Source organism: Colobus angolensis, unplaced genomic scaffold (genome assembly GCF_000951035.1).
Source record: "Colobus angolensis palliatus isolate OR3802 unplaced genomic scaffold, Cang.pa_1.0 Scaffold158, whole genome shotgun sequence".
NCBI lineage: Eukaryota > Metazoa > Chordata > Mammalia > Primates > Cercopithecidae > Colobus > Colobus angolensis.
Window position 1 is genome coordinate 9,864,415 of NW_012114688.1, and position 26,336 is coordinate 9,890,750.

The 26,336-nt window shown below is 37.4% G+C and overlaps 1 protein-coding gene across 1 annotated transcript; it reads left to right on the forward strand.

Annotated features, from left to right (window-relative positions):
• On the forward strand, window positions 1–26,336 carry LHX8 (LIM homeobox 8). Its single transcript, XM_011936930.1, has 9 exons — window positions 1–67; window positions 1,718–1,804; window positions 2,215–2,376; window positions 6,053–6,174; window positions 8,196–8,416; window positions 8,919–9,022; window positions 13,722–13,817; window positions 21,692–21,875; window positions 25,622–26,336. The coding sequence occupies exons 2-9, from the start codon at window positions 1,730–1,732 to the stop codon at window positions 25,696–25,698; spliced, it is 1,041 nt and encodes a 346-aa protein (XP_011792320.1). The 5' UTR covers window positions 1–67; window positions 1,718–1,729; the 3' UTR covers window positions 25,699–26,336.

Below are 26,336 nucleotides of genomic sequence, written 5' to 3' on the forward strand. Positions count from 1 at the left end.
TAACCTGAGACATGGAGACTGTAATTTGGGAGATGAAGCCTCGAGCCTAAGGCGCTCTCAGGTCCATGTGAGTCGTGCTTTTGTTCTGTTTGCTACGTGGCTGTCCGGGAGAGTGGGTCGGGAGGACTGGGCGGTTGTCGTCGGTGGAACCGGAGACCCGGCTCGTTTCGCTCAGCTGCCCGCGGACACTTGCTGGCCCTGAGGCACACCTCCCTCTGCGGGGCTCCAGAAAGGCCTCTGGGATCCCAGGGTTGGCCGGGAGAGCCATTTTACCTAAAATGCCAAAAGAAAACCGCAGGGCACAAAACGAGTCACGCGGTTTGTCTGAGTAGACTGGGGAACCTGACAAGCTCTCACCTCACTCTGGAGGCAGGACCTATGGGTATTTGGTGTTTTAAGTTTGAAATCATCAGCAGCCTGAGTGCCTCAGCAGGACCCGCGCGAGGCGCCCCTGACTATTTCTTTGCTCTGAAGCTGGTTGGGGACACCAGGCGAACACGGAGCTGTTCTGCTTAAACTCCCTTTGTGTGTGAGGACGCGGCCTCAGTGCAGCTACGCTGGGTCCCGCGTAGGGAGCGCACCCCAGAAAGGGAGGGTCTCGGCCTAGGGTCCCGGAGGCCCCCAGGTTGGTATCTTGCCTGGTGCTTCCAGAGGGAGGGAGAAGGGGAGGCGAACAGTCAGAAATGCAGAAGTGTGAGCGGCTCGAGTTCGGGGGACCCACCCGCCCCAGAGCTAGAGTTTTTGGAAACGAAAGCAGTCTAACCCCAGAGACGCTGCGTTCTCGTTTAAGAACAAAACTCTTGCAAATACTTAGAAACACTTGAGTAACGCGCGTTGTTTCTTTAAAACATTTTGTCCGAGGTTGCGTGAGTTCTTTTAATGACACAAATTAAATTCAGCTGGATATTTTCCATTATTCTACCCGCTTTTTGCGCTGGTTAAAAATAATCCTTTAGTAGCTCAAATGTTGACTTACTGAGCAATAAGTGGCAATTTACACCTTAAAGAAACGAGTGTAAATCACTCGCGACTCTAATTGCTGTAAGTTTACGAAAGAGCTGCTGGCTCGGTTTAATCTGAAGCATTTTCATTCAAATTGTCATCGGAACAAACACCAGGCTTCTTAAATCCCGCTGTAATTAGCTTTCAAGTATCCTATTAAACCTCTTCACCTTTCGGGCTATCCTATTCAAAAAGCCCCCTTTTAAAATATATATATGTGTGTCTTGCTCTTTTAATTGAGGTTATTAAAGAAATCAAGTTTCTTCTCCCACCCCTTCTCAATCCTCTTTTCTTCTCTCGCACTCCACCTCCCCCTGCCCCGCACCCCCTTTAGCCCGGTGTTCCCCGCTCCGCTATGATTGACGTCTGGAAAGAAAGCGCTTTGTGCGGGGATGATTGTTATTAACTTGTTATCCTCGGCGGGGGGGCGGGGAACCGACGTGCCCGGGTGAGCGCCGGGGACCCGGAGCCCGGGGAGCGCCGATGAGCTTCAGGCCAGCTACAGGCGCTCGGGTGGCGGCAGCCAGCGGCCAGCGAGGGAGCCTGCGCGCCAGCCCTCCCGCGGCGCCCGGGCTTAGGCGCCGTGAGGGCTGCACGCGCTGCCCGGCGCTCCGAGGGCCTTCATTAGCTCGCTCCCGCGCCGAGGCTGGGGCGCGCAGCACGCTCGGAACTTCTGATCTGTTTCTCCATACTTTCTCCCCTTCCTACTCCGCAGTGCCAGGGGCTCATGTCGGAGGAGTGCGGGCGGACTACAGCCCTGGCGGCCGGGAGGACTCGGAAAGGCGCCGGGGAAGAGGAACTGGTGAGTGCGGAGGGGCTCGGGTGCCGGCAAGACTGGCCGTGGGGAGGCGGGGCAGGACGAAGGGCTGCTGTCCCCGCGCTCTTTCCAGGGCCCAGCTGGCCTCTCCTGCAGCGGACGGAGGACGGGGCGGGGAGGGTCTGGGTGGGGTGGGAAGGTTAGCTGGCCGGCGAGGAGGGCAAGACCGCAAGATTCCTGGGGTACGGAAAGGTCAGGGGTCGGCATCCCCGGAGGGTGCGTGGCCAGAGGTTGTACTCGGGGAAGAGGGCGAGAATCGTAACCTCAAGAAGCTGTGGGTGGGGTTGGGTGGCCAGGGGGAAGGGAGGGGAGGCGGTGGGGCCGCCCGTGTGGGTAGGTGGGATGCGAAGGGGAGGAGGGATCTAGAACCGCCTGCGCCTCGCGGTTTCCTGCAGGTGAGCCCCGAGGGAGCGGGGGACGAGGACTCGTGCTCCTCCTCGGCCCCGCTGTCCCCGTCGTCCTCGCCCCGGTCCATGGCCTCGGGCTCCGGCTGCCCCCCTGGCAAGTGTGTATGCAACAGTTGCGGCCTGGAGATCGTGGACAAATATCTTCTCAAGGTAAGACAGGGCCTCGGGCGCGAAGCCCAAGGGGGAGCGGGCTTAGCGTGGGAGCTCTGGGAAAAAAGTAATGTTCCTCCAACCAACCTTTCCGTTCAAGTTCTGGATGGAGGTTGTAGGTTTTCGCAGAAAATTAGCCCAGTTTAGGGCAACTCATGCGGTGAGATAAAGTGAGAAGAAATCCCAGACTCTTCTATGTCGTTGCAAAACAGCTAATATGTGACACATCCTGGTGTGGATGCGCTGGAGTCAGCCACCGACTTGTAGTGGAAGAGAAGTGGAAAAACCCTTATCCATTCTGAGACGGAAACCTGCTTAGTTATTTTTTACCCAGCCCCATATTATTCCTTTCTTAAATATCTTTGTTCCCTCTAAACGGACTGCGGTCTCTCCACCCCAGTAACGTCCACGCCCATGCCTGCTTAGAAGAATTTTAAGTCGGTATGTATTAACTGATTCCCCTTTGCAGTGTCTCTTTTGGTGAGAGCCACTGTAAAGTAGCTTAAAGGATCTTTTCTGGACAAATTTTAAAAATAACAGTCCTATGTTTTTTACAGTTACCTGAGGCTTTTGCAAAGTAAAAGTTTATAGGTGCATTTAAGTAAAAACCATTTCAATACCTTCCTGCTCTTATTAAGGTTTAATACTTCTAGGCCACTCAATGCTGTCATCTCGAGTGCTTGGGGAGAAAATGGAAATTGATGTAAAGTTAGACACACATAGCCTGGGAAGAAGTGTTTCAAGTGTGTTTTGAGAGTTGATTGTCTTAATTTGTTTTACTTTTCTCTTAAAATATTGGGGAATTTTGGATTAGAAATTTTGGCAGGCCACAGTTATCCACCTCAGTGCAGACAGGATTATGGTCCCATGTGTCTTAATCAGAGTATCATGGGGTTTCAACTTAAATAGCTTTTTAAAACCACTGTTTAAAATAATGGTCTCTCTTACACTGAATTAGTAGCAAAACAGTTCACTTTCTATTCTCTCCCCACCCTGCTTAGATTTTCAAAAGGAGTAATTATGGAGAGTATGTGTTCAAAATTCATGTTAATGGGTTTCTTTCAGTTTCTACCTCAACATACAAAGCTTCTTCATCTGTAAAATGGGAATGCTACCCTATAGATAAAACTTAGACAAAATGCCAAAAGAAGTTTTGGTAAAAACATTTAAAAATGACTAAATTAATCTTACTTGGTGGTTGATTCTTAAAGTTGGCAAATTAACATTGGCTTTCTCTTTAAATCTGCATTCTTAAGATTACACTTTCCATGTTGCTAAAACTGAGCCTTTTGGATATTGCAAAATCATCTTTTGGGTTAAAACTAGCACCTTATTTTTAATGAGCCCTCTCGATAATTGCCGTAATCTTTAAGAATGTTTCTGAGTAGACCTATGAAGGCTCTAACACTTCACAGCAGAGAAGATATAGAAGAGTTGTGATGAAGTGACATTTAACACACCCTCTGAAATAGATAATAGTTTCTAGTGTTAATCTTGTGTGTGTGTGTATGTATATATATACACACATATCTTTGTATTGTATAACAACCTAAGTTAAGTTGAGTTACATAAACCTTTCCTTTGTAATAGGGCAGGAGTCCTGCCAATGAAGTCTTCCATATGCAGTGTTATTGTACCACTTCTTGTATTCTTTAGTGTGTAAGTTCTAAAGCTTGATACTATATGATTGACAAAAACTGAATTATTAACTTTTTTTTCCATTTTGAATACTTCCTGCAGATAAGTTTGAGTTTAACTTGAGTCACTGTTTTTTTTTTAAAAAAAGTTAGACCTAGTATAGAAATATTATTTGAGGGTGTAACTAATGTAGAAAAACACTATCTTGCGAGGCAAATAAAATGGAGTTAGAACAGAAAAGTATGACAGGAGTTAGAAGCATCTATTGCCTTATCTAATACTTCAGTGCTCTGTCCTTTGGGTAGGTTTTTCTGGCTTGGTCCAAGTTATATGTTTAGACATATACAGATTAGATCAATAGTAGGTTTATAGTCTCCAGAATCTCCTCTCTTCACCTTACTTTACTCCCTAGCAAAGAAATTGAAGATAAAGAGACATTTTAGGGGGAAAGTAAACTTTGAAAAAAGGTGACAACCAGGTCTGGCTTTAGAAGGGAGTAAGAGAGAGGCCATGGCTCTTGCCCTAAAGCCTTGCTTTAAAAACAAAACAAAACAAAACAAAACACTGGGTAAGACAGAAGGCCCTAACCAGTGGAAGTTTAAAGGAAGCCTGTTTTTCTAAAGTTTATACTGATTGCTTCCATTTTAGGAAAAAAAAATGAGGAAAATACTTTTTTATTTCCAAGATAGTATTCAACATTGTTAATATTATTTATTCCAGTTTCCTCAGATTTATTTGTTTTCTTTGTTATTTTAAATATTGTCTATAGTGAGCATGTAAGTTCTAAGTTCTTGTAAAGACCAAAACTTTTCAAATGTCATCAAAATGAGACTCTCATTAATGCTTTGGAAAGAGACACATAACTGTAATGAGAAGTCCGTAAAACTTTCAGCTTCGAAGTACCTTTTATATATCAGAGAAAAACACATTGGAGAGTAGTTCTCATTTGATAGACACATAGTCTTTATTATGGAATTGTTGAGCAAAAATCATATCTCACAGTCATTTGTTTTCCTATTTTAGTCATTGGATCCATTTTTAGGGTGTAACTGGTGTTTTTGTATGTTACTGTTCTTTTACATGAATTTCAATTAAGCATAAATCAGGTTCTTGTGTCCACTTAACAAGAGCAAACTTTGGGAGCCTGCATTGGATGCAAGCCAGTTCTATCTAATACACATCTTCATAATCCAGGGCTAAAGTTGTAGCTCTTATAATATAATGGCAACAGTATAAAGTGAGAGTAATTATGACTTGTTCCCTGGATTGACAGTATTTCAGGTTCCTATTTAGAAAGTATAAAATACTGACCTTATTAAACACCATCTTATGTTTTACTACTTGAAGTGTAAGTGGAAAACAATGATTGGGTGCTTTTTTAGAAGCACTTATGATTAAATTTATTTTTTTCCCCTGTAGCCAAATCAGTAAGCAGTTTTACCAATATACTTTACTACTTACTTCTATTGTTTCTGTACAATGTTTAATATTAGAAGAGAGCCCGGGTTTCTGCTACATCAACATTTAAATTTATCTGAGCAATTTCTGTCCTGTATGGGTAACTATCTCACAAAACCACATTTTCACTGTCTTTATTGCTCTGTTTTATAATTGTTTAGCCAAAAAATAGGTTGAGAGAGTGTGTGTTTTGTCTTCTTTAACTACAAGGTTTCATGGTGGGAAGAACTTGGTAAAATATAACAAAAAAACCTGCATGTAGGACTTTAAAGTAACCAGATTATTCCCTGTGTTCATAAAGATTCCATTTAAGAAAGAAAGAAAAAGCAACCTGAATTCTTCAAAGGAATAGAAAATATTATAAACACAAAATGTGGCACATATTAGTATAAATTTTTGGTTGCTGTCTAAAAGATAATATATCCAGATATATGTTTATAAAAATGACACCTTTTGGATGAAAACATTCAGAGCATGTGTTAATATATTAAGGGGCCAGTTTTTAAAATTGCCGAATACACAAAACCAATGAATACTTTTCTTAAATATGGTATTACAGTGGCTTCTCTTCCCATCACAGGTGAATGACCTATGCTGGCATGTCCGGTGTCTCTCCTGCAGTGTTTGCAGAACCTCCCTAGGAAGGCATACCAGCTGTTATATTAAAGACAAAGACATTTTCTGCAAACTTGATTATTTCAGGTATGCTCTGAAGCTTTTTCTTAGTAGATACTGGAAGAAATTATTATGCAAAGAGGCTTTTGTAATAGGCTTTTTCTTGTTCAGTTTTATTTAATGAAGCTCAGTTTTTCATATTTAAGAAATTTCAAAATGAGGGTGCTTTCATGTTTGAGATATAATGTGTATAAATAAGCATGTTTATTCTTTTTAGGAATTCAGTAGACAAAAGTTAATTTTAAATAATACTTTCATTTTGGGGAGTGAAAGTTTGAGGCATTACAAACAGGGAAACTTTTTTGCTGTGCATAGGTAAAAAGTATGAAAAACAAAATGACTTATGACGAAGCCCCTGTTTGGTGGGAATGGTTAGATGAAATAAAACATCATGGGGGAGAAAAATCAAGATTTTGTTATGCTTTTACCAGTTTACCATAGAATGATCCCTACTTATAAACCTATACAATTCTAAGGGTTTGGACACCGTGATAAACTATAGTATTCAGAAGAATTGACCATTCTTGTATAAATACACCAAATCTAATTCTGCCTCAAACTATTTCTTTGTCCAATCTTCAGTTTCTGAAATTAGATGAGATTTTAGATGAGATCTGAAATTAGATAACATTTTCTCTGTGTGATCTCTCTATAGTTTAAATGTAAAGTTTCTTCCAAGATATAATTCTGTGTGAACAACTGTCTAGAAATTAAAATATTTCTCAAGAATGACTTTTAAAAATTGTAACATATTTATTTACTTTTCTAAATAAAAAATGTTCATTGTGATGGGGAAACTAATACTATATAATAAAGGTTGTAATACTAATTATGTTTATACTCCATTTCAAAAAATGATTTCAAAGAGTTTAGTGATTAATTTGAATAAAAATTGCTAGGTAGTTTAAAATAATTTATGAGACCTAGAGTCTTTTATAAAATCACAGAATTTTATAGTTACCAAAAAGGCATATTTCTCAGCAGGTTTACTTTTCATTACTTTAATATTAGTAATAATTTGCTTCCTCATTCACTTGGGATAGGCTAATCTTAATTTTTTTAGTAACTTAAAGCCCTTTGAAAGGTTTGGTTTGAAAGATTCGACAAGTGAAAGTCTAGTTATTTAGGATTTTTAAACTCCTTGCTTCATGTCGTATTATATTGTGAAATTTATCTTTAGAATTCTGTTTTTCAGAGTAACTAAAAAAACAAAGTGGTAATAGCTTTAAAGATATATCTATCAATAAATAGACACTGACTAATCTAGTGTGATTTGGACATGCAGGGCCACGACTGTGATTGTGATAGGAGACATGACAAAGAGTTTCCAGTCATTCAGGCTGTAAGAAAAAAACTATTTACATGTAACTTTGGCATTTTAAGATTGACCTGCATTTAATGTCCAGTTAGGACTCTGAAAATTTAGAAAATATTTCCTTCCTCCTATGGAGAGCAATACAATAGCTTTTTCACCAAAGGAAACATTTCTGACTTTTTCTTTCTCACCCACCAGGGTGAAGAATTTCTGTTATATACATTCTTTGATAATTCTAACATTAAATATTTACATATTTTAACATCCTAAAAATGATATTTAAATCATTTTTAATCATCTTAACTCGGTTTTAAGAAGTCATTATATCTTCAGTTTTTCAGTATAAATATCTTCAGCATACTTTTGTGCTTTTAGATTTTCAGTCTGGAGAGTGTGTGTGTTTATCTTGATTCTTTAAATTTGTAAATGTACTGATATTTGATACAACAAAAGGAATTTTAATAATCATTTTAAAAGAAAACTTCCATCTTCTTTTAGAGGAACAGAGAAAAGGTCTTATTTTTATAAACAGGTTTGAGTTGTGACCCTGTCTCATCTTGATTGCTTACTGTACTGACGTTTAGAAGAATAACTGATTCTTGTTTCATTCTCACAATATTTAAATACTTAGGTTATTTCAATGAGGTAACATAATGTGCTGGTTTAATATTTGACTGATGAATATCTCACCAGGCATTAAAATATTTACCTTCCACACCTCTATTTAATGTAGAAGGTATGGAACTCGCTGCTCTCGATGTGGGAGACACATCCATTCTACTGACTGGGTCCGGAGAGCCAAGGGGAATGTCTATCACTTGGCATGCTTTGCCTGCTTTTCCTGCAAAAGGCAACTTTCCACAGGAGAGGAGTTCGCTTTGGTGGAAGAGAAAGTCCTCTGCAGAGTGCATTATGACTGCATGCTGGATAATTTAAAAAGAGAAGTCGAAAATGGTAAATATGTACTTAAATACTTTTGAGTCTTTTGAGACAGTAAATACAGGAATAAAAATAACTTTTCCTAAGGTAATCTTAATGCATTATTTTGTATAATGTAGAAGTGTGGTAAAACTCATTAAGTACTCTACTGTTCATGATGGTCTCTGTTTGTTTACAAGGAAAGCCATGTTGTATGTATTAGTTTTGTGCCATATTCTCAGGCAGCAGCTTTGGATTAGGATTTTGCTTTTCTTTTTGTAAATAGTTGTTGTCCTGTATTTGCTGGGCCTTAGATATGTACTTCTAACTTTTTGAACTTTTCACTAAATATACAAGCCTCTACATGGAATATGTTTTGTACAGTATATCTGTAGTATGTTTTAAAACTTAAGGGGTTTTGCCATCTAGAAAACATATACAGTTACACAAAAAGCCAAGAGATATAAGAAACCTGTTATTGCAAGATGGGTGTACCCGTTTGAATTACCAACATATATAGTATGTTTTTTAAATGCAGGTAATGGCATTAGTGTGGAAGGTGCCCTCCTCACAGAGCAAGATGTTAACCATCCAAAACCAGCAAAAAGAGCTCGGACCAGCTTTACAGCAGATCAGCTTCAGGTAAGCATTAACAATGAATTTTTGATTTTTGGAGCCCCTCCCAACCAAAAAAAATAAATAAATAAAGCAATCTCTATGCTGCCTAAAAACATTTTTATATTTTCTAAAAAATTAGCCTATGTGTTCTATGAAAACTAACTTGGTGAATATATGAAAACATACTTATTGCCCTAAAGTGTTTGTCGGTATTTCTGGCATCATAATATGATATGAAATAGTCATTCAAGCATTGTTTCCCTGGGGTCTATTGGTATCAACATCAAAGTGGAAACAAAATATTTTGTCTTGACTTCCTGATTACATCATTCTGAACCAGACATTTATATTTCTACACATAATTGCAATGGAAGACAAAATATTTTGAAACTCTGAAGAGATATACATGTCCCATGTGAGTCTATGGGACACTAATGTGTTAGTCTTTTTAACAAACTGCAGTGAGTCATTTAATGAACACAATTGTGTGGTTTTTGCGTAGGAAATAATTGAGTGTGCCTTAAAGTTAACAGGAAACTACTGGTTGACTACAGTTGAGCAGATTCCTTTATGTTTTTAAAGGTGGTAAAGGGAGTACTTCTATAATTTGATGTTAAAGGTTTGTTGTGTCCCCTGAAAAGGGTGGGATTTTTTTGAGCTTAGTTGCCCTAAGTATGATTGTCATAAATTTGATTTATACTAATTACAAAATAATTAAATTACTCCTTGCTTTATACACCTATATAATGATTCCTTCTGGCATTTTTGCAGATAATGAAATCATATTTTCTAAAAGATTAATGTGACTGAGGCATTTGTTACATGTTAAGGAAAAATAACATTTGTTGAACACCTACCACACTGCTGGGTGCCTTGTACATAGTATCCATCTTTGCTCAGACTTTAAAGGACATTTATGCAGTGTTAACAAATGAATAAAAGTAACTTTTTCAAAAATTGCATTTAGTATTCTAAGACCTGCCGGTATTTAAGATGGATACAAGTGTTTCAAGAGAGAATTTTTATTTTGAGATTGATTTAGGAAAGAAACCTTGATGTGACACACATATTCCAAGGGAATATGGCAGTGGGAAGCACTCTAGCATTAAAATCTAGATTCATTCAGAAGAATTTTCCAAATGGATGATTGTTTTAGATTTCTTAATTTAGGCATAAATTAGAGTTCTTAATTTAGGCATAAAGTACATGGTCAATAAGTAATGAATGAAGGATAAGGCAATTCAAAGAAATATCTCTGTTTGAGCCTTGCTTTCTGGGTTCTTCACTGGATTATAATGAAGATCACACAATGCCCTAAGTCAGAAGATGAGAGTACTTCTGAGAGACTTGGAAAAATACTCAGTCACTAAAGGTGGCTAGTTAAAATAGAATCTCTAATATAATTCTATTTTTACAATGGTCTGTTCCCATGAAGGACTGGTTATCATTTTAATAATTACAAAGTTGATAACTTTTATTGGATATAATAATTTATTATTAAAGTTATAATTGTGAAAATTTGAAACCACTCTAGGTAGACACTTTTCTATGGGAAAATAATTATAAATACTAATTAAATAAAATGGGAACAATATTTGTGGACATCCTTTTATGCCAAGTCCTATACCAGGCATTTATCTACATTATCTCCCTTAACTTTTACAACAAACCTCATTCAAGAATGCAGGAACTCCTCAAGGCAATCCACCAAGGGAATGGAAGAGAAGAGATTTGGAACCTTCTCAAACCTCTGGTCTCTTCATTTTGCTTGATCTTCCAGGAGGCCATGAGTGGAAGTCTGTCTTATCAAAACTCCACTTAGTAGAAGCAGCAGCTAAAGCAAAAGAGTGAGATTTTGAATCTTGTAGATAGTCTTATGGTTAAACATGCATAAAATATTTAAGCCATGCATTATAGTAGGTAAATGTGATCTGAATCATAAATTTTAAAAATTGTATATCAGAATTATAGGTTTTAAAAATGAAAGCATATTACCATTTTCAGATTACCTATGAAAGCATATAGGTAATATGCTTTCAAAGTATATTCTTATTCAATATGTATTAGCATTTATCTTATGGAAGGGGTGGGTGAAACAAATGAGATACAATCTTTGTCCTAAAGTGGTCCTTTGTAATTTAGGAATCTGAAATAGATATTTTAAAAAATCTTGAATCATAGATATTTTAAATGAAGAACACTTGAATCGTTTATTTTAGCCAGACCCTCTAATAAATCGGTATCCTTATTATCAAACTGTCCTACCTTTAGGAATGCTGAATATTTTCAAGTAGAGCTTGAATTTGGCAAGATAATGAAATATTACATGTAACCAGTGAGTAAGTCAAGACTATCTAGTCAGTGCCTGCTTTGGACAGAGGAGAGTTAAAATGGAAGCGATAAATAAGAGAATTTCCCAAAATTATTCTTTAGAAATTTATGGGGAGAAAAAATAGTTTAAGACTCAGAGGATGTATTGGCAAATGGATTTCAAATACTGTCCCATTTGTAGAAGTGATGTTTAAGGATTTCCTGCTAATATTATGGCTTGCTTATTCTAGGTAGAAGCACTTAATGATTATTAATATTAAACACGCCAAGGTTAGCTCCTGCTTTCGTCTGTTTTCAGATTGAGTTGCTGCTATGCAGCCTCCTGACTTTTCCGGTAGATCCCCTGGCCTAAAAATGATGAGTGTCTACAGAGGCTCACTCCTTGTCCATGTTAGAAGAACTTGGAAAAGGAGTAAAGTAGTTTTCATCAACATTAGTGCCTAGAGAAGAGTGAAACTAAGTAGAAATTCAAAGTATCTCTTTTTTCTTTTTGTGTGTGTGAGACTAATTGTTGATACTATTGAAAGGAAGAACAATCAACTCATCTTACTTTTCCCTTCGGATATTTCAATTCTAAATGATCAGAGTTGTTTTGCTTTACTCTTTAATGAGAAATTACTTCATTAAATATAATTTGGTTGCATTGTCAAATTTGTGACTTTAAAAATGCATTTATGAAAAGCATGAAGTTTCTGTTTTGTAAATTATTAATAATGACCTTACAAACAAATCCCCAAGTCTGTTCAACTTTTTTCTATTTAAAAAATTAAAAAACAAAGACATAATTTGCTCATTCTGTTTCTATTTGGGGTTATTACATGTCCAACTGCATAGAAACACAACTCTATTTTCACAGGAAGATATCAAAGTAACACATTTGGAGTAGGAATGAAAGACTAAAGTGAACTGAGCAAGAATAAACTTTTAAGCCAATTCTGCCCTTTTGTAAAAGCAAAAAATCCATGTTCTGTTTACAGTGAGTCTGTGGATACAATGTAGCTAGATAGGAAGCCAAGAATACTTAATTCTAGAAGGGTAAATTTGTAAACCTAAAAATTTGTAAACCTCAGAAGGTTTCCCAGAACAATATTGGTCTTTTTTTTCTACACCGTCTTCAGATTTTCCTTACATTGTCAAGTTTTACTCTGTCACAAACTCTTAACATACTCCCTGACAGAAAGGGAGTTTAACTCCTAGGGATATGAAGAAAAAGACATTCCCCTTGATCTCAAGGAACTCACTTTCCACTATGGAGATAGACTTGAAAAGAAATTATTTAGCTACCCTGTGACAAGTGTAGTGGCAGAAGATAGCATTATACAAAGAGCATAGTGGAGAATGCAATTAATTTTGCCTGCTGAAAAGAGTAGAAGCCAGCAGTGCTTGAGGTCTTTAGATAGGTTGGTTACCCACATCCTATGCCTGTAGACAAGCACAGTCACACTGGGTGCCAAACTCCTCTCTCTCATTCTTCATAATAATACATTTTTTACATTTTGTAATGCTTCCCTCAGTTGACTGACTTTTAGTAATAGAATTCAAGTATCTCACTTAATTCTCATAATGATTCTCTTTTCTGAAAGAATTCAAAGTTTTTGACTTGTGCTTTTATTCTGGCACTCTCTCCCCCTCTACTCATCTCCCTTTATCTTTTATTATAGGTATTTATTGGCATGTCAGCATCTTTCTGCCAGGAAATTAAAACCAAAGAGTTTTGTTTCATGTTTCACTATCTCTTAGCACTTGGCATGGTGGTTTCAATCCAAAAGCTCACCTCAGAATCACCTGTAAGCTTTTAAAATATATACATGTTTAGACCCTGGTAAATTCTTATTCAGTGGACTCTGATGAGTGTCTCTTTTTAGACACCTTTTTTTTTTTATTTTTTCATAGAGCTAGTGCTCAAAACCATGATGGGATCATTACAATTAAGTGGAATCCTTCTGTTGATGTGTATACTATTAGGTATTAGGGGCTCTGAACCTCTTTAGCTCAGGAAAGGTTAGAGACAAATGTGATATGATTTTTGTATTAAGTTTTCAAATGTTGGCAATTTTTAACAAAATGGAAAAAACAATAAATGAAACTCCTGCTATTTGATTTGTGAGTTATAAGATGGGAAGAAAAGGAAAGGTGAGCTTATTTTTAACAGCATAGTTGAGAGAGTTTTATGTTGAAATAGATTTTTTTAAAGTTCTCAGCATAGCAACTTGTGTATAAATTTACAAAATATGCATTCGTTTTCACTTACACATATTTCCCCATACTGATTTTCAAGTAATGAAAGTATCCCATGTTCTTGTGCATGTCTTATCTCTTATGATAAAAATGCAGGAAGAAGACCGAGCTGCTTGTTTTTAGCTATTTACTACATACATGTTTTAAACAACAGGTTATGCAAGCACAGTTTGCTCAGGACAACAACCCAGATGCACAGACACTCCAGAAATTGGCAGAAAGGACAGGCTTGAGCAGACGTGTGATACAGGTGATTACTTTTTTTTTTAAGGTTTTTAAAAATAGATATCGGGTCTCCCTATGTTGCCCAGACTGATCTTGAACTCTTGAGCTTAAGTGATTCTTCCACCTCGGCCTCCCAAAGTAATGGGATTACAGGATGAGCCACTGTACCTGGCCATAGGTGATTAACTTAAAGGTCAATCAAGAGAAACAAAAAGTTCTAATTCTGGGTATTTATAAGTATGCATTGGGGTTTTTTTTGTGTGTGAAGAAGTGTGAAAACATTACTCTCTTGTTTTAAGTCTCTTCACATTCTAAATCAATTTTTTAAAATGTAATGATTATCCTGCTTGGGCTAGGCTACCATTTGTCAAATGAGTCTTTGTGCATCTTACTTCATTCAGTGCTCACAGCAACCCTAAGATCCTCAGGCTAAAAAACTTCCAAGATAAATCTTGCTCTAAGGTTGGTGTTTTTTCCTACTTTTTCTGTGATTGTGTGTGTGATGGCTGCTGATGGCCTCTGTTGAAGATCCAGGGAGAGGAGCTGGTGTGAATAAAGCTGGAAAGTGATGAATTCATGCAAGTTTTTTTGAATATAGAATTTATGTTTGGAAATAGTGGGAAATGAAATTGTTGGAGTTCAAGTTGGAGAGGCCTGCAAATGCAGAGTTCTCTTCTGAGCAGGTAAATGCCATGATATGAGATTTTAGGAAGAAAGGGCTAGTCACAGCACATGGGAATAACTGGAGTTCTATCTAGTCGGAGAGACTAGATAGAGGTAGGCAGGTTAGTTGGAATGCTGGAATGCCCAGCAAAGTAGTGTGGTTTTATTGTTGTCATTTGCTTTTTTGTTTGTTTGTTTCTGAAGAGACACTTAACTGGGGTAGAATTCATTTGGGAAACTTTTTGAAACAGGGTCATGCTTGGCCTAGGCTGGAGTGCAGTGGTGCAATCACAGCTCACTGCAGCGACCTCCTGAGATCAGGTGATCCTCCCACCTGAGCCTCCCAAATAAAACTGGGACCACAGGTGCACACCAGCACGCCTGGCTAATTTTTAAATTTTTGTAGAGACAGAGTCTCACCATGTTGCCCGGGCTGGTCTCAAATTCCTAGACTCAAGCAGTCCTCCTCCCTTGGCCTCCCAAAGTGCTGGAATTATTGGTAATGAGCCACCATGCCCAGCTGAGAAACATTTTATTGACTGAACACTGATGGCAGTTGATGGATGCTAGAAAGACAAGAAAGATTTGGTAACTGTAATGGGGAAGCAGAGAGGTGTCTAAGAGTCAATGACTCGACCAGGCTCAGTTGCTCACACCTGTAATCCCAGCATTTTGGGAGGTAAAGGCAAATATGTCACTTTAGTACAGGAGTTTGATACCAGTCTGGGCAAGGTGGTGAAACCCTGTCTCTACAGGAAAAACAAAACAAAGCAAAACAAAACAAAAAAAACCAGCCAGGCATACTGGTGTGTACCTGTAGTCCCAGTTACTCGGGAAGTTGAGGAGGGAGGGTCACATAAGTCCAGGAGGTTGAAGCTGCAGTCAGTCATGATAGCACCACTGCACTCCAGCCTTGGTGACAGAGTAAGATCCTCTCTCAAAAAAGTCAGTGACTTATAAATTTGAAGTCAAAGTAATCTTGGGAATGGTGCCATTGACAGGAATGTGAAAGTCAAAAGAAAGCTGGATTGGAAGTTGAACCCTTTTAGCTGTGCTAATTATGCAGTGATGGTGGCAGTTAAGCATGTAAACAGGTATTTGAAAGAATGAACAGGACTCAAGCAAAGAGATCTAATGCCATGAAATTGGATAAGATCCTTTAGAAAGAGATCATGGGGTATAAAAGGTGAAGAGTGGGTTTTAGAGAGCAGGGTAAGAGGTTCTGTTTAAATGAGATGTAGTAACAGCCAGAGTTGAGGAAAGAGTCAGGTGGAGAAACAGCATGGAGGCTGAAGAAGTGGGGTGAATTCAAGAATGAGATGGCCAGCTGTGTCAAGATTATCAGAGAGACCAGGGAAATGGAAAATAATTTTATTTTATTTCATTTTATTTTATTTTTTCCAAGACAAAGAGTCTCTGTCACCCAGGCTGGAGTGCAGTGGCACGATCTCGGCTCACTGCAAACTCCGCCTCCCAGGTTCAAGCAATTCTGCCTCAGCCTCCTGAGTAGCTGGGATTACAGGTGCATGCCACCATGCCCGCCTAATTTTTGTATTTTTAGTAGAGACGGGGTTTCACTATGTTGGCCAGGCTGTTCTCAAACTCTTGACCTTGTGATCCTCCTGCCTCAGCCTTCCAAAGTGAGGGGATTACAGGTTTGAGTCACTGTGCCCAGCCAGAAAATAATTTTAAGAAAACTGGAAGTTCAAAAAATTTAAGGAATGAAAGCAAGTAACCATAAAAGGCAAGAGGAAACTCAGGGAGGGGAAAGGTGAATGTCTTCATTGCACATACTATATTTTGTTTCTTAATTTGGGTGGTTGATACACAGGTACTTATTCTTCCGTAAGCCTAAAATGTTTCATAATTAACAAATCATCTGTACAAAGAAGCAGATGGAAAAGACCTGATGGTACTGTAGCTTCTCTAAAGACCTAGGGTTCCCAGTGTTTTAATTGACTGCAGGGTGATGAGGCTGTCTTAGGAGACAAGTTCTACCACTTCAGCAGTTTTCAGATATCCAGATTATTGTGCTTATTTCAGAGTGCCAAATTTTAAGAAGGGACTAATAAGCAATCTGAAAAACATACTACCTTAAAGGCTACCAGGGTTGTGAAAGATTTACATTATTCCGTAACATTAAAGGCAGCAGGGATATTTATCTGGAAATAAGGCCAGGAGATGGTAAGGGAAAGAGTAATATCCAGAGTAGGTGTCTTTAAATATTTGTGAAAGGCTTCCCTGCAATGGAATGTAGAAAAAGTCACTGGTGTTCACTCACAATGAACTTTCTCATTATTGCAAGGCTACACAAATGGCACCAACTACGAAGGAAGGTAGTGAGTTTCCTGTGCCTGGGAGTACAGTTTTCTTTGGGAGGTAGTTCAGACTCCATGGGCTAAAAGTTCCTTCTAATTTAAGACTCTGTATATTCATAACAATGATAACTTCAAGTAAGTCAGATGCATGACTGTTATGTTTTATACCATTTTGAAGTTGAAAGCAAAGAAGGAGAGTTTTCTTAGAGCTTTTCATATTTGAAGGACTAAGGAACACAGGCAGACATCTGTCATGTAATTTCCAGGTATTTAGGTTACTAGTACTATGAGCAAGTTAACATTGTCCTATGCCATACCATTTGGAGAATATGTTTTGAATGTTGGCTTTCAATATGTTAAGGTTGAACATTAAATATTTTTGATATGATTCCAAAGGAAAGAGTACTAGCATGCTTATGTGTATATTATTTGTATCTGTACATAGGCTTACTATATGTTGTAGCCCTTCAGAGTATTTTTTAAGAATTACTGTGATCTCAAATGGTAATCATACTTTCCCTCAGCCTCCTTCCTAGCATTGGGCACAATATTTTAGAAAGGTAAGAAAAAAGAGTTTTTATTACTAGACTTCTTCTAATTCTAATATGCAAACTAGATCGCCCAAAGATTAGGGGGAAACAGTGGTCTGGTACATGGAGAGTTTCACATTTCCTAGTTACAAATATGCTTAGTAAGACATTTGTAATAAAGCAGAGTGTTATTATACTGAAGTCAAAGAGTAAAGATGAATGATTTTTTTCCCCGACACACTGCATCCAGATATAATCACTGTTCACATACTCTTTCAGATAAGTGAATTATGACTTTTATGTTGTGTAGAGACAGAGTAAAATATCGCTATTTCTTCCAATCAGTGTACTGGGAAGATCCTTCCATATTAAGATTAACATCATATTTATTGCCACATATATTGAGCATAGTACAATTTATTTAATTTCCAATTTTTCACTATTATAAAATGCTGCCATGAGTAACATTGTATATCTACCTTGCATGCTTGTTCAATAGTTTCCTTAGGATAAATTTCTGGAAGTGAGGTTGTTGAGTCCAAAGATAAAACATGCATAGGGCCTTTATACAAACATGAAATTTCTTTGCCTTCCAGGAAGTTCATACAACTTTATTCTGCCAGGAGCTACATACAAGAGTTCCTTTTCCCCAACTCACAAGAATAATGAATACCGTTATTCTTTTACATCCTTTACAATTTAATAGTTAGAAAAGAAAATCTCATTGATTTTATTTGTTTCTTATATTATCAATGAGCTTAAACACATTTTTTGAGTTTTTAAGACCGTATATTTTTTGCTCACTTTTCTGTTGGGTTATTTTCTCTATATCTTACTGATATTTATTAATCCTATCTGTCATGTTAACCTTTCACGGTTCATCAATTTCCTTTTTATTTTTTCCACACAGAACATTTATGTTTCTCTGTGTTTAAATCTCCCAGTCTTTTGATAGTTTTGGCCTTTCTTTCTTTCTTTTTTTTTTTTTTTTTGAGATGGAGTTTCACTCTGTCACTCAGGCAGGATCTCGTCTCACTGCAACCTCCGCTTCCCAGGTTCAAGCAATTCTCCTGCCTCCGCCTCCTGAGTAGCTGGGACTACAGGCACTTGCTACCACGCCCAGCTAATTTTTGCATTTTTTAATAGAGACGGCATTTCACCAGATTGGCCAGGCTGGTCTCCACTCCTGACCTCATGATCCACCCTCCTCAGCTTCCCAAAGTGCTGAGATTACAGGCGTGAGCCATCGCTCCTGGCCTTTTTGTTTTGTTTTTTGAGATGGAGTCTTGCTCTGTTGCCCAGGCAGGAGTGCAATGGTGCAGTCTCAGCTCATTGCAACCTCCGCCTCCTGGGCTCAAGCAATTCTCCTGCCTCGGCCTCCCGAGCAGCTGGGACTACAGGCGCTCGCCCCCACGCCTGGCTAATTTTTATATTTTTAGTAGAGATGGAGTTTCACCATGTTGGCCATTCTGGTCTTGAACTCCTGAACTCGTGATCTACCACCTCAGCTTCCCAAAGTGCTGGGACTACAGGTGTGAGCCACCGCTTCTGGTCTAGTTTTGGTCTTTCTTATGCTTCCCTGACTAGAGAGTATTTCGGTGTTGCTTTTTGTTTTCTTAAACTTTTATTGTTTCAATTATTTACACCTAAACTTTCATTTATCTTGCTTGGTTCCATGGGAGATAGGGTTTTATCTATTTTTTTCTCTCTTTCAAATGATAAACTATTAGTTTTCCCTAAATCAGTGAACCATATTTTCCCAATAAAATAAAATCCCATCTTTGTCATATACAAAATTATTATATTTGGCTTTTTGTCTGGGCTTTCTAAAGGTTTCATTTTGTGCATTAGTATTTTGTTTTTCCATTATATCTACATGGCCTGATTTTAGCTTAGTTTATGACTTAGAACTCAAAAATTTTAAAGTAGTTACTCAGAAAATTGTAACTCTTGTTGGATGTTTGCAAAGCAGAAGGAGGAAATTTTGTCAGTGAGGAGAGTCAAAAGAACTTATATTTGATTCTGAAGCTGGGTAGCATTCATGCCAGAAGGAATTTTCTGGAATCTTAAACTATATTTTGGTCTACCAGTTATATGACATTGTGTTTGCAAACCTCCCTCTGCTTGATTACCTCTGGATAATCTTTCCAAGAAGCTGCTTAATCAGTATTAAGATAGTTATTCTGCTGTTTCTGTTACACCTTCTTCATGTTTATTTACAAAGTTTGAGGTTTTTTTTTTCAATCAAAAGATGATATTTCTTTTGTTTTACAACTGTGTAGATTCCATTCAATAAATAATTTATTGGAGACAAAAAGATACTTTGAAGAAGCTCTGGGAATCATAATGCAACATGTTTTAGGTTATATGTAGTCCTCTGGCATATGTGTCTTCTGGGGTCCCATAAGGGAAAAAGGCAGGTGGCAGAGGTTCCCCCTTACACATTGGAGAATATTTGAGTAATGTTATCTTATTTAGATGAGATTAGTGTTAGTAGTGACATGTATTGTTCCAGAGCCTGTGGGCAGAACTGTGGAGGTTTGGGGTGTGGTCTCTAGGTATCTCTGAGTCTCACTAACACTTCCGAGAACAGGGATGCGGAGGAGGCTGTGACTTCCCACTCATCTTCCTTGATACATGCCTAAGTCTTGTCCCAGAAACATTCCTTAGGTGCTACTTTTCAGCCTCCTGCTCAAGGCTATGTACCCCACTAGATTATTAATTTTTATTCTTTTAGTTTTAATTACTCTTGAGAGTATACTTGGCCAGCCTTCTATTTTTCAATGCCAGGAGCAGGGTGTAGCTCTGAAGTAAGGCCAGCTTTTTCTTATAAATTCTTTGCAGCTTCCTTTTATTCCACATTAATCAGCCCTGATTGCCTTGTGCCATCAAGGCCCTACCACTAACCTTGAACAGACTTATGCCCCTGATGTTTTCCTGGCTTCATATCCCCTGATCCCAAAATGTTCTCATGCTAAGTTTTTATCCCTTCACCTCTCTTTCCTCTCATGACAGAGTTGTTTGAAGTGATGAAAAATAAGTGATACAGTATTTTAATGAAGTAACACTCTATGTGGTCAAGTTTTATCACCTGGCAGGGAATTCAAACACAGGCATATTAGCTACTGGAAGCCTTCTGGGCAGCCTAGACTTACTTGCCCTGACCTGGATGTAAAGCTCCACTGGCCCTGAATTTGCTTCTTTTATTTCTGCAGCAGAGTGGACAGCAGGGTGGTTAGCACTTTACATTTTGTGAACTCTCACCAGTGGATGTGTTTGTATTTAATTCTACTTAAATATTATGAGTTTTTTCTTATTATAGACCTGACTTAACATGCTTCTTAGGGAATAGCCTATGTATTCACCAAGAGAAATTGAACTCAGCAGGTTAAAATCTGACTGGAATAACTGAATCAAGAGGTTTGTAGAAAGCTTTAAGTTCTCAGTAGGGATTTTAGTCATTTGAACAAGGATTTGAAATAAGTCCAGCAGGTGCCTAAGAATACATTTAGTAGTCTTTTTTTAAAGTTCTGATTAAAAGAGCTTTTTCTGCTTTTCTTTTTGTCCTAAATGCCAGTAGTAAAACCAAGGAGATTTCTCTGGAATTCTTGAGGGCCCTTCCCCACCTTTTCTGGGGAAGATGCTGTTTTAGTATAGAATTGGATTTTATTTTTATTTTTTTTAAATAAATGTAATAGAGTTTGGGGGGTTTTTTGTTTTGGATTTTTTTTTCTTTTTCTTTTTTTTTGAGATAGAGTCTTGCTGTGTCGCCCAGTCTGGAGTGCAGTGGTGCGATCTCGGCTCACTGCAACCTCCAACCTCCACATCTCGGGCTCAAGTGAGTCTCCTACCTCAGCCTCATGAGTAGCTAGGATTACAGGTGCCAACCACCACGGCCAGCTAGTTTTTGTATTTTTAGTAGAGATGGGGTTTCACCATGTTGGCCAGGCTGGTATTGAACCCCTCACCTCAGGTGATCTGCCTGCCTCAGCCTCCCAAAGTGCTGGAATTACAGATATGAGCCACAGTACCCAGCCAACTCTAATAGAGTTTAATAATTGCATTCAAGAGGTAACTTTAATGTCTGACCAACTCAAATTCAACAAACCAAAATCACTTAAGCAGTTGGTCCCCTTTCCTATTTAAATAGAATTGGCTTTTAGGTAAATCACCAGAGAGCTATCAACTGAGCAAGAAAAATGACCACTGTTATTTGGACTAAAATGTTTCTTTTCTGTCTATAGAACTTTTATAAAAGCTGATTTACATTTATGCTATGCTTGTGTGGTAGTGTGATTGAGGTTGCATTCATTTTTTAACTGGGTTGATAATGTGCTCAGAAGCTGGTGTGCAACCTACCTACTTCTGTTGCTTTTCTCCCTGCTCAGGTGTGGTTTCAGAATTGTAGAGCACGCCACAAGAAACATGTCAGTCCTAATCACTCCTCCTCCACCCCAGTTACAGCAGTCCCACCCTCCAGGCTGTCTCCACCCATGTTAGAAGAAATGGCTTATTCTGCCTACGTGCCCCAAGATGGAACGATGTTAACTGCGCTGCATAGTTATATGGATGGTAGGTATCCCAACATTTAACAGCTGTCTCCCAGCAGTCAACAACTGGTAACTTCCAATATTAGATAATTGATGCAATTCATATTTTGAAATATTACCTCAGTGGTAGCTAAAAATAATGTGGGGGGTGCAATAGAGACAAAATTATCCAAACATTTTTATTTCTGTGATTACATTTTAAGAAAGAAGTTTAATACTCACTTTGCAGCTAAGATGCAAATATTAATAATGACTCAGTGCTTGATCTTTACTTAGAGATTTTTTTGTTTGTTTTTACCAGTAAATATTTAAATACTTTATTTTCTGTGATCAGAGCAAGTGTTCACACTCAGATATTTAGATGGGAGTTTAATAAGTTTTGTTAAATAATTGTTTTTTATTGAAGCAAATCATACATTTAGAAGGGTGCATACATAACTATACAGCTTGATGAATTAATAAAATGAATGTATCCATATAGATACTGCCCAAAGTAGCAGATATAATTAGCATTTCAGAAGCCTCTCTTATGTCTCCGTCCAATTATTATCCTTTTCTCCCAGAGTAACATAGCACTGATTTCTAAAACCACCCTTTAGTTTTGCTCTTTTTGAACCATACAGAATGTATTATGTGTCTCACTTCTTTCAATTACATTGTGAGATTCACCTATAGTATTGTGAGAATCAGTTATTTGTTTTCATTGTTATATAGAAACCCACTGTAGGAATATACCACAATTTATCCATTTCCTGGTTGATAGATACTTGTTTTTTTTTTTTCCAGTTTGTGCTTTTGTGAATATGCTGCTATGGACTTTATTGTACATGCTTTTTGTGCTCATTAATTCACATTTCTACTAGATATGTACCTGGGAGTGGGACGTAAGGTCATGGGCTACACATATGCTAAACTTTAGTCATTCTGACAAACAGTTTTTCATAGTGATTGAACCAGTTTACACCTTGACCAGCGCAAGGTTCAAGGTGCTTCACATCCTCACCAACACTTGGTATGGTGTAACTTCCTGATGTTAGCAGATTTGATGATTGTGTAGTGCAATCTTATTTTAATTTGCCTTTACCTGATGACTGAGCATTTTTTCATCAGGCATTTGTATATTCTCTTTTGTGAAGAGCTGTACAAGTCTTTTGTCTGTTGGCCTACTGGCTTGTCTTTATTATTTATTTAAATTGATTTGCTTTAGTTCTTGGTGTAATCTGCATATAAAGCTTTTTGATAACTGTATGTGCTTAGAATATTTTCTCCTACTCAGTAGCTTGGCTTTCTCTACTCTCTTAATGGAATGCTTCATTGAGCACAACTTCCTAATTTTAATGTAGTTTATTTCATCATTTTTCCTGCATGAGCCGTGCTTTTTTTGGTGACATGTGCAAGAAATTGTTTATACTCAAAGATAATGAAGATATATCTTCTATGATATCATCTAGAAACTTTGTTTTACCTTTGATGTAAATTCAAATTCATTTGGAATTGAATTTTGTGTGTGGTGTGAGATAGAAATTGAAGCTTTTCTGTTATGTTGATGAAAATAGAAAATATCCAGTTTCTCTGTAGAGACACATTTGCCATAAATCAAATGTCCATATATTGTGTCACTTTCTGTACTTTCTGTTCTGTTTTGTTAGTCTATTTTTTTGTTGCTACCTAATCATTCTAATCATGCTGGGTCTATAGTTCTTAATATCTGATAATAAGTTTCTTTCTATTTCATTGTTATTCAAGTTTGTATTGCCCATTCTTGGCCCTTTATATTTTCATAAAATTTACCTACTTGTCAATTTCCACCCCAAAAGGGAAAACAATTAAGATTTTGATACAATCTATTATAGAAAATATATTGATCAGTTTTAGGAACTGCTATCTTAACAGTATTATCTTCCGTACTATGAAGTTTAATAAGTCTTTCCATTTATTTAGATTGTCTTTGAGTAATCTCTTATGATTTAGAGTTTTCTGTTTAGTAATCTTGCACATCTTCTGTTAAGTTTGTCTCTAAGTATTTCTTTTGATTCAGTTGTAAGTGGTATTTTGTTTATATGTAGAAATCTGGGTTGGTATTTTCTTTCAGCACTTTGAAGACATGATTACCTTGTCTTCTGATTTTCATTGTTTGTTTTGCATATGGATAGCTAATTAACCTGGCTCCATTTATTGGTAAAGTCAGCTGTTTTCCCTGTTGCTCCTTTTGAAAATAAATGTCTTTTTTCCTCAACTTTTTTCTTTGTGTTTGTCTTGAAAAAGTTTTATCATACTGTGCCCAGGTGTGCTTCTTGAATATGTAGTTTGATGTCTTTCATTATGGAAAATTCTCAGCTTTTGTCTCCTCAAATATTGTTTTTGCTCCTATGAAAAAATTTTCATGTTTTCTTCTGAACTATTTTTCTAGTTCACTAATACTCTCTATATCTAATATCCTGTAAAAAAAAAATCTTCCACTGACTTCTTAATTTCATTTATTTTGTTTTTCAGTTTTAAGATTTCCATTTGTATGCTGAAGTCATCCATTTTGTCACTTTATCCTTATTTAAATTAAAGTTCATGTCTGATAATTCAAATATCTGGATCTTTGGTGGGTCTATTCTGTTTTCTTTATTTTCCTCTTTATTTTCTTTCAAGTCATGTCTAGTTATTTGTCTTCTTAATTGTTATTGCATTTCAGATGTTGGGTATGAGTAACTAAAGATAATTTGAGGCTTTGGATAATATCTTCCACTAGGGAAGATTAGTTTTACCCCCCAGATAGTCAGGATAGGGTGAAATCAACTTAATCCAATCAGGCACAAATCCTTAGGAGGGCTGGTATATTTTTGTTTTACTACTCCTTGGAGTTAGCTCTTTGGAATCACAAATGTATCCCTGTTTTGTTTTGTTTTATTTTGTTTTCTGTTGTTGTTTTTAACTAGGGCTTCTCCTCTTCAGTGGGCCCTGCTCTTTAATTTTTGTTTCTTACCACTCTGCCAAAGTCTAACTTCTGAATGCTCTGCTAAACTTCTCGGCCTATCAGACATTTGTTTTGTTTTAAATTGTACTATCCTTGTGGAAGGAAAAGCATCCTCATTTTCTTTCCCTCCACTCTGGGACTTTGTAAGTCTTCAGTCCTTAAGTGTCTTTCAGATGCCTTCAAACAGATTTTTAAAATTTTGTCCAGATTTCCTAGTTGGTCTCAGAGAAAGGTTTGGTTTGAAGCAACATAGCCCTTGCTGAAAGCAGAAACTTCATTTTAAGTTTTGGTTAAATAAAAAAATCAGAGCCTGTACTATTGTTGCCATTTACTTATACTAGCATTAAAATTGTGTGTGTTCACATGAAAGACAGTAGTGTTGCCTGAGTCCAGTGTGTTTTGATGTATGCCTAGGGAGGAGGTAATTAAACATTAATGAGAGAAACTTGGGGAAGATCATCCTATACAAACACCTTCATGAGAAAGCTAGCAGCATCTCTGAAGAGGAACTCATGTCTTTCTAGCTTCAGGGTGAAGTGCAGTGAATGGGGTATGGATGGAGGACATTAAAGTGACAAAATCTTGTGGCCCCAAATAAAGATTTGGGGGTAAAACTGTTCCTGGACTCTCACTATGCTGAATAAGTTAATGCTTCTGCTGAGGTCAGTGGAATGAGTGTAGCTTGGTGCCCTCAGCTATAATGAGTGATGAAAACATTGACTTGGATTGTTTTTGTTTGTTTATAAATAATCAGTTTTATTCACCCTGCAAAACTGATCCACAAATTTCTTTCTATTTTGTAGCTCATTCACCAACAGCTCTTGGACTCCAGCCCTTGTTACCCCATTCAATGACACAACTGCCAATAAGTCATACCTAATTCTTTTTTCAGGGATAGACTTGATTAAGGATATAAATTCATCATTTATTATGTATAAAATACCATTGAAAAGATATTGCTGTTAATTTTTTATTTAACACCTAAAGCATTTCCAACATCACTTTGCTGCCCAGGTATGTATCCATAGTTGGCCTGCAAGACACTTTTATTGATTCTCCAATTTTGGTAAAACTTATGTTTACAAGAAGAAAAAAAATCAGAACATTTTTTGTATTGTCTGGAAATAGTTCACTCTAGTGTGTATCTGTTAATTTATTTGTCATCGAAAGAGCACTTTGCCTAAAAGAAAGGACTGACAAGCGTGCAAAATGTTTACAGTCTTTTGTGAAATTGTAGTTTATCATTAGTTTGTACCTGTAAGTTATTGTTATAAATATTACCTGTATTTTTTGTTACATACAACTTTATACTTTGAAGCTTGTATCTGTGAATTCGCAACTGAAATTTATTTTGCCAATGTTTTCTGAATGAACTGAATAAAGCTTCTGTTGTAGCATGCCATGCAAACACATTATTGTGTTTGTGGTTGATGAATTATGGCTGTAAATAACACTATAGTTTAATAAGCCTGCCATTCTGAGTTTATTAAACATTTTCCATTCTCATGAAAATTTCAA

Excerpts from the sequence above, each read along its gene's own strand:
- LHX8 (XM_011936930.1), top strand. The coding sequence starts at position 1,730 with ATGTCGGAGGAGTGCGGGCGGACTACAGCCCTGGCGGCCGGGAGGACT. Across the intron at positions 8,417-8,918 it reads AAAAAGAGAAGTCGAAAATG|GTAATGGCATTAGTGTGGAA; the intron begins GTAAATATGTAC and ends TTTTAAATGCAG. Across the intron at positions 9,023-13,721 it reads TTACAGCAGATCAGCTTCAG|GTTATGCAAGCACAGTTTGC; the intron begins GTAAGCATTAAC and ends TTTAAACAACAG.